This window comes from Thamnophis elegans, chromosome 1 (genome assembly GCF_009769535.1).
Source record: "Thamnophis elegans isolate rThaEle1 chromosome 1, rThaEle1.pri, whole genome shotgun sequence".
Taxonomy (NCBI): Eukaryota; Metazoa; Chordata; class Lepidosauria; order Squamata; family Colubridae; genus Thamnophis; species Thamnophis elegans.
This window is the reverse complement of record NC_045541.1, coordinates 170,859,047-170,874,377: the sequence shown is the minus strand read 5'-3', so window position 1 is coordinate 170,874,377 and position 15,331 is coordinate 170,859,047. Positions and strand designations below refer to the sequence as shown.

The 15,331-nt window shown below is 40.5% G+C and overlaps 1 protein-coding gene across 2 annotated transcripts in view; it reads left to right on the top strand.

Annotated features, from left to right (window-relative positions):
- The window catches only part of AP3D1 (adaptor related protein complex 3 subunit delta 1), a 55,981-nt gene that overhangs the window by 25,637 nt on the left and 15,013 nt on the right, over positions 1–15,331 (top strand). For both annotated transcript variants that reach the window (XM_032210179.1, XM_032210093.1), the window contains exons 8-21: positions 82–155; positions 3,364–3,413; positions 3,561–3,610; positions 4,620–4,668; positions 5,495–5,640; positions 5,977–6,125; positions 8,144–8,374; positions 8,534–8,765; positions 8,922–9,067; positions 9,275–9,416; positions 9,860–9,931; positions 10,091–10,166; positions 12,163–12,362; positions 13,229–13,302. In XM_032210179.1, the coding sequence (XP_032066070.1) occupies positions 82–155; positions 3,364–3,413; positions 3,561–3,610; positions 4,620–4,668; positions 5,495–5,640; positions 5,977–6,125; positions 8,144–8,374; positions 8,534–8,765; positions 8,922–9,067; positions 9,275–9,416; positions 9,860–9,931; positions 10,091–10,166; positions 12,163–12,362; positions 13,229–13,302 (1,691 nt within the window). The remainder of the gene's footprint in view (positions 1–81; positions 156–3,363; positions 3,414–3,560; positions 3,611–4,619; positions 4,669–5,494; positions 5,641–5,976; positions 6,126–8,143; positions 8,375–8,533; positions 8,766–8,921; positions 9,068–9,274; positions 9,417–9,859; positions 9,932–10,090; positions 10,167–12,162; positions 12,363–13,228; positions 13,303–15,331) is intronic.

Genomic DNA, 15,331 nt, shown 5'->3' with positions numbered 1-15,331 from the left:
GCTGTATGTCTAATAACGTTGACAGAAATAGCAAATATGCTGAGGCAGCTACTAAATAATTTCCTTTCTTTTCTTTTTTAGTTTGGTGCTCTCACTCCTTTGGAACCCAGGCTAGGAAAGAAATTGATAGAACCCTTGACCAATCTAATACATAGGTAAGTCAGCTAATTCTTCTAGATTTTTTAACTTGGTGGCTGTGGGAGATGGCTCTCATCAGCCATCTGTATATTTTAATGTGGGTATTAAATAATACAATAAAACTATTTGTGCTTCTGGGTAAGGTTAGTCATTGGTATCCTGTGTGTTGACATTGGTTTGACTGTCTTTTTTATTTGTCCCCATTGTGCAATTTTTAAAAATGATTCCAAGAACAGCACCAAAAAGAATGTTGTTTTATCCCTTTGAAGGTAGTACAGGTAGTCTTCAATTTAAGACTGTACTTGAGCCCGGAATTAGCGTCGTAAGTTATGGCTGTTGTTAAGTGTGACTATAATTTTACATCCTTATTTGTGACAGTCATTAAGCAAATTGCTTTTTTACAATGGGTGTTTTTAAATGCTGGAAATCAGCAAAAAAAAAATGCTCAAGATTGCTGTCATATGACTTTGCGATATTGCAAATGACTTTAAATGGAAGCTGGTGCCAAATGCCCAAAATGTGATCATATAAACCGCAAGTGGGATAAATGTGGCTATCGGAACTCCCTGTAGATTAGAGGGGAAAAAGAAGTGTCCATTTAATCCTGTTTTCTTTCACAAAGTCACTTTTCTAAAGTAAATAGAATTCATGGCAACTCTATCCATATTTTAAAAAGTAATCTGCTTCTAAAAAATGAAGCAAAATGGGCAATATATATGCTCTTGACTTATCCCACTCTTTCCGGACCTTGATTTATAGAAAAATCAAAGCAGAAAGTTATTCTAAATCCTTTGTTCTGGCAAAAGGAATGAAAGCTATATGCAGAAGAATTTTAACACAACAAACTACCAAATGTTGTTTCTGCTCTGAGTTTCCATAATTGTATTCGTCTATCCTTCTGTCCCATCTGTAAGCTGCCCATTCAAGATTACTTGAAGTGATAATATAGATTTAAAAACATAAAGAGTCAGTGCGGCAGTCGATGCCATAGAAAGGAAAAGATGTCAGAATAGACAGACAACAGATTCAATAACAAAACCAAGCACAGTGGGCCCATGTCATACCTTAGCCTGGGAGAACAGCTCATCTAAAAAAGAGTGGGATCGGAGCTGTTTGGATCCCGGGGGTGAGGAAGGGGGGAATTTGTGATCAGAAGAGCAGATGATACAACAAGAAGGCCTGTCTCCTGGTGACATGACATGTCTTCTTAATACAGGGGTCCCCTACCCTTTGTCCATGGACCAGTACCGGTCCATGGCATGTCAGAAACAGGGCCATGCAAACAAGTGAAGCCAGGAGTCAAACATTTTAGCAACGGGTTCTCTTCCCTCCCCTCCCCCCCCCCCCCCCCCCCCCAGGCTCTGGAGGTTTTGCTTGAGCCTCTGGGAGGGTGAAAACAGCATTCCAGAGGCCCTCCAAAGGCTGGAAACGGGCCTGTTTCTTGAACTTCCGGGAGGCCCATTTTTTGCCCTCCCAGAGCCTCTGCGCGGGTCCTGTACTTATCTGGCATCCCAAATGGGTCGCATGGAGACTCCTGGGAGGGGCAGGGTCGGCGGGGCCAGCCATGGGTAAGATTTGCAGGTTCGCCGAACTGGGCAGATCCTTAGCTAGACGATCACTCTAACCTGCAGGAGCCCATCCCTGAGTGAAGCCCCATCTGAGGATGCAGGTAGCGTATGAAACCACACCCCCTCTGGTCCACGGAAAAGCCTCTCTCCAGGGAACCAGTCTCTGGAGAGAGGTTGGAGGCCGCAGTCTTAGTAGATGTGATTCAAAGCATGCAAACTCTGTCAGATCTTACAAGTGGGCAGACCTAATAGGAGAAAGACAAACCCTCAAATCAGCTTTATACAGGTAGTCCTCGACTTTCAACAGTTCATTTAGTGACCATTCAAATTTTACAACAGCACTGAAAAAAGTGACTTGCAACCTTTGCAGTATCCCCATGATCATGTGATCAAAATTGAGATGCTTGGCAACTGGTTTATACTTAAATGACCATTGCTGTATCCCAAGACATGTAATCAACTTTTGCAACCATTTGACAAGCAAAATCAACTGGGAAGCCAGATTCACTTAACAACCATGTTACTAACTTATCAACTGAAGTGATTCACTTAACAACAATGGCAAGAAAAGTCATAAAATGGGGCAAAACTCACTTAAATGTAACAACAGAAATGTTGGTCATAGGTCGAGGACTACCTGTACCCTGAAGCTATTGCAACTTTCCAGTGCAACATGTGATGGAGGTTACTATCATGGCATGCCCTTGATTGCTGGTGGAGCCACATTTTGAACCAGCTGAAGCTTCTGAGTGGCTTTCAAGGGCAGCTCACATAGACTTTACAATAATCTAGACAAGGAATGACTAAACCACAGGTGACTATGAATAAGGCTCTGTGATGCAACAATGCATGTGTCCCCAAACTTGACAACTTTAAGACTTGTGGAGTTGAAGTCCACAAGTCTTAAAGTTGCCAAGTTTGAAGACCCCTGCAATAATGAGTATATTTGAGTGCACAGAGTGGATTTGTTCAAATTTGTTGATTGGGGTTTTAAGAATCTAGTTCCAAATGAAAAATGTAACCTAGCTTTTGTTTTTTAAAATTCATATTTCTTTGGAAACCAGATTACTCAAAAGCACAAAATTCAAAGGTAATAAAATACAATACAAATACAATACAATACAATACAATACCAATGCCAATACCAATGCCAATACAAATGCAATGCAATGCAATGCAATGCAATGCAATGCAATACAATACAATAGCAGAGTTGGAAGGGACCTTCTAGTCCAACCCCCTGCCTACGCAGGAAACCCTATACCGTTCCAGACAAATGGCTATCCAACATCATCTTAAAGACTTCCAATGTTGGGGCATTCACAACTTCTGGAGGCAAGCTGTTCCACTGATTAATTGTTCTAACTGTCAGGAAATTTCTCCTCAGTTCTAAGTTGCTTCTCTCCTTGATTAGTTTCCATCCATTGCTGCTTGTTCTGCCCTTAGGTGCTTTGGAGAATAGTTTGACTCCCTCTTCTTTGTGGCAACCCCTGAGATATCGGAACTCTGGTATCATGTCCCCCCCCCCAAAAAAAATGTTTTTACACATCTTAATTCTTTAAAATATAAAAAAAAACATATGGTCACCTTTCTAGTGAAACTTCTTCTGAGGCTAACTGTCTCATAATGCAGTAATTTGTCTGTCTTTTTTCCTCAGCACATCAGCCATGTCACTCCTCTACGAGTGCGTGAACACAGTGATAGCAGGTAAGGAAGTGTCATTGTGGGATATTACATTTTCTAAATAGTAAAAAAGAAAAGCAGATACTTTTGGGATATATTGTTCTGAGAGTTAGTTTTTTCCAGGAAAAGTTGACTGGAAATTAAACATGTGTATCTTTAACTTTTTCCCAGTGTTAATCTCTCTTTCCTCGGGAATGCCCAACCACAGTGCAAGCATCCAGGTAACACGCTTTCACTTTTTGGTGTCTGTTTCTTATTTTATGTGGCTTTGAATGTTGTGGTGTCTTGATTATACACCTAGAGTGGACATATATTCTAGAGAGGACATGTTACAATCTGTGCAGGTGGCTAGATGGTGCTTGTTTTATATGTGGGTATCCCCAGAGCACATCAAAGCATCCAAGAGCAGATGAGCCAGCTTAGCAATGTAATTTCAGCAATATGTGGGACATATTAAGCTTTGGTTTTTATTTGTATGAAACCCTCAGTCCCATTTGATTGAGATGGATGGATGGATAGATAGGCAGACAGATTTTTTTTTTAAAAAAAATAACCTTCCTTGCATTAATTAGATCAATTCAGGTCATTGACAGGAAATATATTTCTTTTTTGTGCTGCTTTAGAGGCAGGATGTGCATTAGAAGGAAAATGAGAGTGACTAAGTGATGGAAAGAATGCCGAGAGTGTTAGAATGAAAGGCTGTTCCATTCACTTTTATTATTACTTATTTTATTATTTTAGATTTTTTTTTGTCTTGCCTTTTTATTTTATAAGCAACTCAAGGCAATGAGCATATCTAATACTCCCTTTTCCTCCTATTGTCCCCACAACAAAAACTCTGTGACATGTATTGGGCTGAGAGAAAGGGACTAGTGCAAAGTCACCCAGTTGACTGTCATGCTTAAGGCACATTAAAACAGTCTCTGAGTTTATAGCCAAACTGATTCCTATTATTATGGCCATATTGACTTTTTTCTATAGCCCTATCATGCAGCTCCCCCAGGCAATGGAGCCCTCTCTAAGAACTAGGCTGCCCATCCATATTGAGATTAGAGCAGGCCACCTCTACCCCCTGTGCCCTTACTATTCCACCAGGAGTTGTTATGGAATGGTATTCCACTATTAGTAAGAACTACTGACATTTACCAAAGAATAGAGGCCCTTAAGGTGTAGAGGAAGGAAAATCCTTGGCTTTTCAGAAGAGGTTAATGATATATGCTGTCTCTGCAGCTCTGTGTGCAGAAGCTGAGGATACTGATAGAAGACTCAGACCAAAACTGTAAGTATGGGAGACACTGCCATCTTGGAAGGTAGTAGTAATTAAGGCCAAGGAACTAGGCGCTGCATTCTAAAACTGAAATAGCTAAAATGGGGGGGGGACCACATTCATTTTGCTTCTGGTGATGATCAGTCCCTCCCAACCACTTGTGACTTTAGAGAAAGCATATGGAAAAGTGAATAGGCTTAAATTTTGGAATGTTTTGCTGAATGAAATAAGTGAAGTATATAATTATAGTAAAACATATATAATGGGTGGTTAGTGAATGGTTCAACACTGAGCAGGGAGTAAGTCACAGATGTGTAATGTTTCCTTGGTTGCTTAGTTTATTGAACGTTCAGTGATGTTAATGATGTATTAGTTTGGGATATATACCAGTATGCAGATGATATGTGTTTGTCTGTCTGAGAACTCTTTTAATAACATTGGTGGACTTGGCAAGATGAAGATGATCATCCTCATCATCTGCATGTGCCTCCCTAGTCCTGGCATCTCCAAGTAGTATTAGCCCTCACTCCTGTCTGAAATAGTGGAGAGCCTCAGCAAATCTAAATAGAAAATACAGAACTGGTCAGAGCAGTAAGACCAATGTAAGAGAAATGCTTATGTTCCTTCTGTTTGTGATCTAGTAAATGCACTAGATCCAACAGGCACGGATAATGTTAACCATCTATATCAGAACAAAACTTCAAACTACTGGAATTTGATCCCTTTATCACCATGTGTGTACGTTGTTCTTGCAGAAATGGAGAGGGCCCTTACAAGGAGTTTTTTTTAAAAAATTGTGGTTTTTGTTTGTGTGTATGTGTTTTTTTCTTTACCACAGTGAAGTATTTGGGATTGCTGGCAATGTCCAAAATCTTGAAAACACATCCTAAATCGGTACAATCTCATAAGGATCTCATTCTCCAGTGCTTGGATGATAAGGATGAGTCCATCCGCCTCCGAGCCTTGGATCTTCTGTATGGAATGGTAGGCTTTGTTCTTACTGTGCATCCTGGCTAATTTGTTTACCCTAAATAGTAAACTGTCTTCCTAGATAATAATGAGAATGATGAAAAAATGATTCTAAGATAGCTTATTCATTTACTATTTGTTTAAGCAGTTGTATCCCTAAGCCACTTTCAAAGCAGCAAAGAAACTGGGAGGCCAAACGTTTCCAGAATGAAGTGTCCGGTATCGTTCACTGCTACATCTTGTGGGTTTTCTGCCAAGCTGCATCAAATAGGCATCTTCCCATGTCATGTATAGAGACCAACATTAAGTAACTGCTGCCTGAGTTTCTGTGTGTTTGGGCCTTTGCTACAGGTGTCCAAGAAGAATTTGATGGAAATTGTGAAGAAGCTGATGATCCATGTGGACAAAGCTGAAGGAACAACTTACAGGGATGAGCTGCTAACCAAAATCATTGATATATGTAGCCAGTCCAATTACCAGTACATCACAAACTTTGAATGGTCAGTATTTACCACGTATTTAGGTCCTGCTTTATAGCCTCAGGAGGATTTCAGAAGGTTATGCAATGTTTTCCTACAAAGTAAAGTTTAAATCCTGTATAATACAGGCATTTCTCACTTAGTGTCCGTTTGTTCTTGAGAGACCGCCTGCTGCCAATTACCTCCACTAGACCAATTAGATCCCACAGACTAGGCCTCCTCCGAATTCCATCCGCCGGCCAGTGTCGACTGGCGACTACCCGGAGGAGAGCCTTCTCTGTGGCTGCTCCGACCCTCTGGAACGAACTCCCCGTGGAGATTCGAACCCTCACCACCCTCCAGGCCTTCCGCAAAGCCCTTAAAACCTGGCTGTTCTGACAGGCCTGAGGCTAAAGAATCGTTGCCCCTATCTCGAATGGTATGATTGTTGCGCTTTTTAACTATGTATTGTTTTGTGTTGTTGTCAAACTGTCTGTATCCCCCTTCCCTTGTTCGAGTTGTGAGCTGCCCTGAGTCCCCTTAGGGAAAAGGGCGGCATACAAATGAAATAAAACTCTAAACTCTAAACTCTGTTCAGAAACCTTTCAAGGTTATGATGGTGCTAAACCAAGGAACTTACAACCAGGCTTTGAAATTCCAGCCATTGCAGCAACCACATGGACAGATGAAAAAAAATTCCCATAAAGGAGATGTGGTGTGGAGGGCTCTTGAACCAAAGAAAACTAATAAACCACATACTATATATCCAATTGCTCCTTCCCTTTTATGGATGGCATTTCTTCCCCAAATGTGGCCCCCATCCTTAAATCTTTCATTCTTAGTCAACCTTTTTGTTTTCCTTAATTGCTGCTTTCCTCAGAATGTGCACTTTATATTGGATTATTTTGGGTTTCCTCATAATTCAAGCCACAAAGTCTTTTTTTTAGCAGCTATGTTTTTTAAAAAATAAATTGGTAAAAAAACCTCAATCAACAAAAGCTGTTTGTTTTACACGCAGAGAGAGACAAGACACAAAGAATTGAAATGGTTTTGTTTTTCTCAAAATCTACATAGATTTTGGAAAAAGTGTTGCTTAAAAAATGTTTACTCATATGCAAATGTACATATTTGCTCACTCTGAGTCTACACACATACATAGACACACACACACACACACACACACACAGCCCTTGAGCAAATTTTATCTCTTTTTAATTCAGCATTGTGTGAAATTAGAAATTAGTAATAATGCAATGTACTTTTTGTGCCCCATGGCTCTAATAGGATTTTGTGAGGAGATAGGTGTTGGAGCAACCCTGGCATCACAGGAGGGTTGCAGCAGGTAGCGTACCGTATTTTTCGAAGTACAAGATGCACCTTTTTCCCTCAAAAAGGAGGCTGAAAATCTGGGTGTGTCTTATACACTGAATACAGCTTTTTTTGCCTCCTGAAACCCCGCCCCTCCACCAAAATGGCCATGCAGAGCCTTTAGGAGGCTTATAGAGTGGTCCTGGGGGCTGGGGTGGGCAGAAATGAGCAAAAAATGGGCCGTGTTTTGCCCCTCCCACCCCCCCAGAAGCACTCTATAAGCCTCCTAAAGGCTATGCAGGCCCTTCTTTTGACAAAAAACGGGCCCGTTTTTGGGAAGTCTGCAGAGTGCAAAAACTTTTTTTTCATTTGCCACTTCAAAATCTTGGTGCGTCTCATACTCTGAAAAATATGGTAACTACTTTTGAGTCATTGTGATACAGGCAGATAAAGGCTAGGCAGAACAAACAAAGAGAGAAACAGAAAAAGCAGAAGCTACCAATGGCCCTGTAATGATGTGGGGAGGGGCACCTAGGCTGGGAACTAGAGTTTGAAAACCAAAAGCAAGCTGAGGAAGAAATTAACAAGCGGTAAGGAGAGTATTTGTGTGTGTAGAAGCTGTAAGAGGGTAATAGAGATATTAACATTTGAATTGAAAATCGCAGTGTACACGATAGGCCTCCTCTTTATCATAATAGCCTCCCTTTGGTGTCTCTGCTTGCACATCGGTACTCTCTTCTTATCCGCTTCAGGTACATCAGCATCTTAGTGGAGCTGACCCGGCTGGAAGGTACAAGGCATGGCCATCTCATTGCCTCCCAGATGTTAGACGTGGCAATCCGAGTGAAGGCCATCCGCAAATTTGCTGTGTCCCAGATGGCCATGCTTCTGGACAATGCTCACTTGCTGGCCAGCAACACGCAGAGGAATGGAATCTGTGAGGTGCTCTACGCCGCAGCTTGGATATGTGGAGAATTCTCAGAGTAAGTGTCCAGGAATCTGGTTGTTTGAAAAGGAAGGGTTTTCAGGAGGCCAGGTTCTCTCTTGTGGTCCCTGATGCCTGAAGCATTTCTTGTGGCTCCCCTTTTCCTGTCCTGGACAAGAGGGAAAAGAAGCTCCCTAAGCTTTCCTCTTCACTGCAGACACCTAGAAGAACCCCAGCAGACCCTCGAAGCCATGCTGCGGCCTAAAGTGACCACCCTTCCAGGCCACATCCAGGCCGTCTATGTCCAAAACATGGTGAAGCTTTATGCCTCAATTCTGCAGCAGAAGGAACAGGCTGGTGAGAAGGAAGTGGCCCAGGAGGCAACCCAGATGATGATCGACCGTCTGCCTCAGTTTGTGCAGAGCGCGGATCTCGAAGTCCAGGAGAGAGTAAGAAAAATCCGCCTTTTTTTCCCTTTCTTTTCTTTTTTTGCCAAATTTGATTTTTCAGCTTTGCATTTTGCTGGGTTTGGAGTGGAAGGGAAGCATTCATTCATTCATTCATTCATTCATTCATTCATTCATTCATTCATTCTTGATCTTTAGGCTTCCTGCATTCTCCAGCTCATGAAGTACATCCAGAAGCTTCAGATCAAAGAGGTCCCCGTGGCTGAAGAAGTGACTGCCTTATTTGCCGGGGAGCTTAACCCTGTAGCACCTAAAGCTCAGAAGAAAGTTCCAGTCCCAGAAGGGTGAGATGCTCTGCTTTTTCCCGTAGGATGATAATATCTCAATAAGTCTCAAGCTCCGTAGCCTTGGCCCATCTCATAAGCCATAGAGCTTAGAAGGACCAGGAGAGGATATTTATATTTATGTGGGGCGGGGCACTTAACAACAGGATGAAGATTAAATATTGGCGGCTGGATTCTCACATAACCTGAGATTATTTCCTTTCATAGTTTGGATCTCGATGCTTGGATCAATGAGCCACCTTCAGACAGCGATTCTGAAGATGAAAAACCAAGGACCATATTCCACGACGAAGAGCAAAGGCATTCAAAGCAACGGCAGCCTGAAATGGATGAGGAGGAGCTGGCCAGAGTAAGCTGGGAGAATGGGTAGGGGTAGTTCCATAAGATGCATAAGATGGATAGAGGAAGGCTTCAAAGTTCATAGCATTTTTTAAAAAAATAATTGTTCTGAAGGACCCCCAGGAACTTTGCATGTGTGATTTCCAGGTTCTTACAACATTTCATGATTTAACAAAATTTTAGTCATTTTTAACTTTTTTTAAAATGGGGAAATGTACTAAAACATTTTGATTGAAATACTGAAGCTGTCTGACTGATTCCAACTTGTTCAATCCTTACCTGGTCTTTAACAATGCAAGTGTCTTTTCTACCTTGATCTGGGATTCTTAACTTTTATTCAAGCTGGAGAAGAAACACCTTTGAATTTCCTTTTATAAATAAAACTCAAGGGACAGCTATCCTACTTCTGAATATTTTTGTTTATTTGCTTTGTTTGTTTGTTTTGATCTAAAGCGTCGAGAAGTTAGGAAGCAGGAGCAGGCAAACAATCCATTCTACATTAAAAGTTCTCCATCTCCACAAAAGGTAAACAAAGCTTCTCTGGGGGAATAAAAATAGTGACTTTGTGGTAGTGATACTTATGTAACAATTGGGTTTTTTTTAACGTAAGTGTTTGCATGCATCTGTCTGACTGCTGGGTGTGAACATTAGTACTAAATTCCCCTTCTTTTTTGCTTTCTCCAGAGGTACCAAGATAGCCCTGGTGTTGAGCACATACCTGTGGTTCAGATCGATCTCTCTGTTCCTTTAAAAGTTCCTGGTAAGAGAATTTTATGGCAGATTTCAGCATCATTTGCTTAGCACCCCGTCTATTTTCCTTGGTCAGATTTGAAGGCCGTTGTTTATGGAATCGTCATTCAGAATAGGGAGATGTTAGGAGGCTTGGAGAAACCCCAAGGTTTTCAGAATTTCAAACCAATCTGGTACAGGAGTCTGAAAATCAGATCATGAGCGTGGTTAATAAATGAAGAATTCTGGCTGCTTAGAGAAGGACAGAAAACTGGGCAGAGTTCCCTCTGTGAAAGCCAACTCCCAGCATTTATGCTCTTTCCAGGCCTATCTACATTTCTTGACACAGATGCACATGTATATGTGTGATACATATACCCCAAGTCTATGACTTTGATTTAGGATCTAAACTATGATAGCAAAAACAAATTTTAACCATGAATGCTGCATGTATTTCTGAAAGAACCACTTTCCCTTTGTAGAGTGGGCCACTAAAGAAAAGGCCACCTGGCTGGCTGGGTGGATGGGCAAAATAAATTTGGGCATAGTCGTGCCTGGCATAACATTTCTATTTCTAAAGTTTAGCCACATAGGGTTGCAGGCATCACAGTGTGTTGTAGTAATCCAACTGTTCAATGTTCAAGGCATGAATGGCTGTTGTCAGGGCAATTCGTGCAGTTTCTGATCCTGTTCTATATTGGTTTTTTATTAATAATATTTTTTTTAAAAAAATTACACTTAAAATGGTTAAAAAGCATTCAAAATCCTGTAGAATATAATACAATAAACTGAAATCCTTTAAAACGGACTGCAATATAGAGACAAACAATAACATTCAAAACAGCAGTTCTTTTTAAGGACTGCAACATTTAACTGGTTAGTTCAATCAGTCAATTTATGACCTTCATATCCTGCTTTTCAGTCAGAAACTTCCTAACCGACTTTTAAAAAGTCAGTGCAAGTAGTCCTCGACTTAATGCCCATTCAAAGTTATGACTAACCAAAAAAGGTGACTTTCAATCTGAATCAGAAATTCCGACAGTCACCTCCCTCCACCAACAGAGTTGAGCTGCATTTATGACTGTTTGCAGCATCTCACAGCCTTGTGACCACATTACAGTGATGAGCCACGGTGGCACAGAGTGCAATATTACAGGCTGCTTCTGCTGACTGCAATTTGGCAGTGCAAATCTCACCAGGGTCAAGGTTGACTCAGCCTTCCATTCTTCCGAGGTGGGTAAAATGAGGCCCAGATTGTTGGGGGCAACAGGCGGATGCTGTAAACCGCTTAGAGAAAGCTGTAATGCACTGTAAAGCGGTATATAAGACTAGTGCTTTTGCTATTTTGCTGAAACCTGGCAGTTCCCATTTTTGGCAAAATGGCACGAATAGCAAATCATGGATTTGCTTAATGACCACAAGGCAAGCTCCATTACTGTTGTAACTTGAGAATTATTTGTAGTGTGATAGTCTCCATTCAGAACCTTAAAATCTAGAAGACATAATGCACAAGGGGAAAAAAGAGAAAGAAAAATAGGCAGGTTTGGATACTTCCAGGTTATAATTTATATCATGACTCTGTTTAATGAAATATTTCAAATAACTTTACGAAATGAATGCTGATAGATGACAGATGAGAGAGCTCAACTTTTTCTTAGTGTTACTTTATGTCAGTGTTTGTCAGCTGCTGGTTGGGGAATTCTGGCAGTTGAAGACCACACATCTTAAAGTGGCCCAAGTTGAAAAATACTTGTCTTATGATAATTATAAAGATAGCAGGTGGAAATGATATGGTTCGATATTTTCCCTTCTCTCACAAAGGATGATCAATAATGTATTTGCTCATCATCTGTTAGCAAAATTTGTAGTTTCTTCAGACTTGTCACTTTTTCTCAGAATTTAAAGGGTTGTTTTGATAACATCTTAATCAAAATGAAAGCTTTCCTTTTTTAAGCTGTCCTCGTTCAGTAGTCAGCCTCCATACAATCCCTTCTGGAGGCTACTTTTATTTCTTCTGGCCTTATCAGGCTTACCAGCATCTGACCAATATGTGAAGCTGGAAGAGGAGCGCCGGCACCAGCAGAAAATGGAGAAAGACAAGAAGAAAAAGAAGCAGAAGAAAGAAAAATGGGGCAAGAACCGTCGCCACAATTCCCTGCACACAGAGAGCGATGAGGATATTGCACCCGCCCAGCATGTGGATATTATCACAGAGGAGATGCCAGAAGTAAGTGCCGCAGGGCGTCAAGCCTTCCTTTGCAGACTGGGAGACTGTGACTTCTAGTCCCACCTTAGGCATGAAAGCTGGCTGACTGACTTTGGTCCAGTCATTCCTTCTCAGCCCAGACCACCTCACAGAGTCGTCGTTGTGAGGAAAATAGGAGGAAGAAGGAGTAATATGTATATTCCTCACTTTGAGCTATTTATAAAAATAATAATAGCCGATTATAAATAAATAAATAAATAAATGAAGGGCACTCTGGTTCACATTCCTGTTCCATTGTGTGACCCTTAAGCCAGTTGCTAGATGTGGGCTTAGACCTGCGAATGGTGGGCAGAGCCCGGCAGAAATAAAGGCTGGAGCACCGCCTCAGGTAGGTACAGTTGCTTGTTTTCTCTTTCTCAATCCCTCTTTTTCCTTCTTTCTCTTAGTCTCCCCAGGGAAGAAATATTTGCCACAGGTTCAGATTGAGCACTGTTAGAGAGCTTTTGAACGAGGCCCAAGGTCATGCAAAATTAAGCTATCCTGTTCTTGATGTATTTTACAAGGCACAGATTGTAGATGGATGTTGGTTTTTTAACAAAATAGGCCATCTTCTTGGCATTCAAAGCTAGTACCCTGCAAGTCACGCACCAAAGAATGAAATTTATATGAACTTTAGCCAACCAATAATTTTCCAGTGTTGCTTTCGTCACCAAAACTGTTTGATAAGAGGGAGAGGGGGAATTATAGAAATTGGATTAATTGGTTTAGGACACCATAGACAGGAGAAATCTAAAGCACCCTGGAGAAACAGGATCGCCATACTTTTCCCTTGAGAATGGATACCTTTTACATAAGCTCATTTTCTCCCTCTTATGCCTCTTATCTAGAATGCTCTGCCCAGTGATGAAGATGACAAGGATCCAAACGATCCCTACAAGGCACTGGATATTGATTTAGATAAGTGAGTACAAATCTTAGCTCTTGCACAACCCTCTAAAATTTGTGCCAAAATGTAGTGCTGAATGTGACAGAGAGTGGGATTTATTGAATGCTGAGTGTGGTGTACTCACCGTACTCTACATCTGTTAAAGTAGAGAAGCTAAAGACTTGGGCTTTCGTTCCTAAACTGCTGGTTTTATAAATGTAGTTATAGAATGGTTATTCAAATAGTTCCAATAATTATTTGAATGTTATGTTGGTACATCTGAGATCCAGACAGGAAGATGCATTAAGGGAATTCAAGAGCAGTAATAGCACAGTGATTAGGATGCAGTATTGCAAGCTGAATCTGCCCACTGACAAGAGTTCAGTTCTGACCTGCTTAAGGTTGACTTAGTCTTCCATCTTTCTGATGTCAGTTAAATGAGGACCCAGATTGTCAGAGGCAATATGCTGATTCTGTAAACCGCTTAGAGAAGGCTGTAAAGCACTGTGAAGTGGTATATAAGTCTAAGTGCTATTGCTATTTGGGCCTTCCAAAGGGAGGATTTGGATCTTCCTCGTGCCATTAGAGAAGGAATGGAGAAACCTGCAGCTTTCTAGATGTTTCTACACTGCATCCCTTCTGTCCCAAGTTTTAACCATGCTCATTAGTCTTGATGGGATTTAGAGTTCAACTAACAGAGGGCAATTAGTTTCAGAATCTTACAATATTAGTTCTCTAAATTTCAAACGGAGGCAAAACATATTTGTTTTTCAACACTGAAAGACATTGTTGAAATGAGGTAGAATTTCTCTATTTTGCCTTTGGATTATTTCCATTCCCAGAAGTTGTCATATCCTGTAGTCATATTGTTTTTCTTTCTGTCTGTCTGTCTCTCATACACAGTCTGATTTCAGGGAGTTCTGGCAGGTAAGTTCCGTCTTTGGCAGCGTAGAAGGCTAACTGCTTCTGTCCAGCACTGTAAAACACAACATGGCAAATGTCATCGGTTTATGCAGAAAACTTTACATCAAATCTCTAAACTTACTCTAAATCTCTACATTTATAGTCTGGAATAAAGCAGCCAGTCTATGATGATTGGTTGCACAACCATTGAATCCTATTATTTCAGTCAAAGAATAGTGGCCCTGCCACTTCATTTACACACGTTCCCAATCTTTGAGCAGAGATTTGAAAATTGATATTTGGTTGAGAGAAATGTTGGGCTTTACAGTGTGAGCTGTTCCTTTTCCTCTACTCCTCCACCCACTTCCTGTAAAATGAGATTCAAGATTAAAGATTTTTACCAAGGAGGAATCTCCAGTTGCTTCAAGATGAACACAACAAATTGCCAAATTGACAGGAAGACTAAATTAAGCATTTCAAGTGGGCCATAATTTTCTTTTCTCAATTGTTTTTTCCACTTAATAAAGGCTGTCAATTTTTTTCACAGAAGTTCTGTAATTGTCATTAACGGGCAGAAATTCTGACCACGAGGAAGCCGGGGATAGGGGGGAATGAATAAATTATAATTTCGCTCTGAAAAAGTTAAAAGTGAGCAAATCAAAAGTTTACTATATTCGCATTAAGGAACATTTCCAAGCTTTCTGAATGCAATTACAAAATAATCAGGAAAGAAGCTGCGTTTTTCTTTTTCAGACCATACAACTCTATATTTAAAATGATCTGAATTATTAAAATGTTGCACCTTTTCATCTGGGAAAACACTAGATGGAGTTTTCTCATTTTTCACTTTCTGGAATTTAAAAGCTTGCTTTTATGTTGAAGAATTTTTCAAATAGAATCCTAACAATTTTGTTCAATAAGCATCACTTAATTTCATGTGATCCTCTTTAGACTCTGCTGAATTATATTTCATCCTATGTAGTGTAAGTAAGTAAGTAAATCTTTATTACGGTCAAAGACCAGCAATGCACATTAGTTTTTACAATATGTTAAAAAGTACTGACATTAAGATATAATTAAAAAGTACTGATGTTAAAAGTGGAAAATAACATACATGTTCTCAGATTGTTCGGGTCACTCCCTGGTTTACCTAGGTGCAACG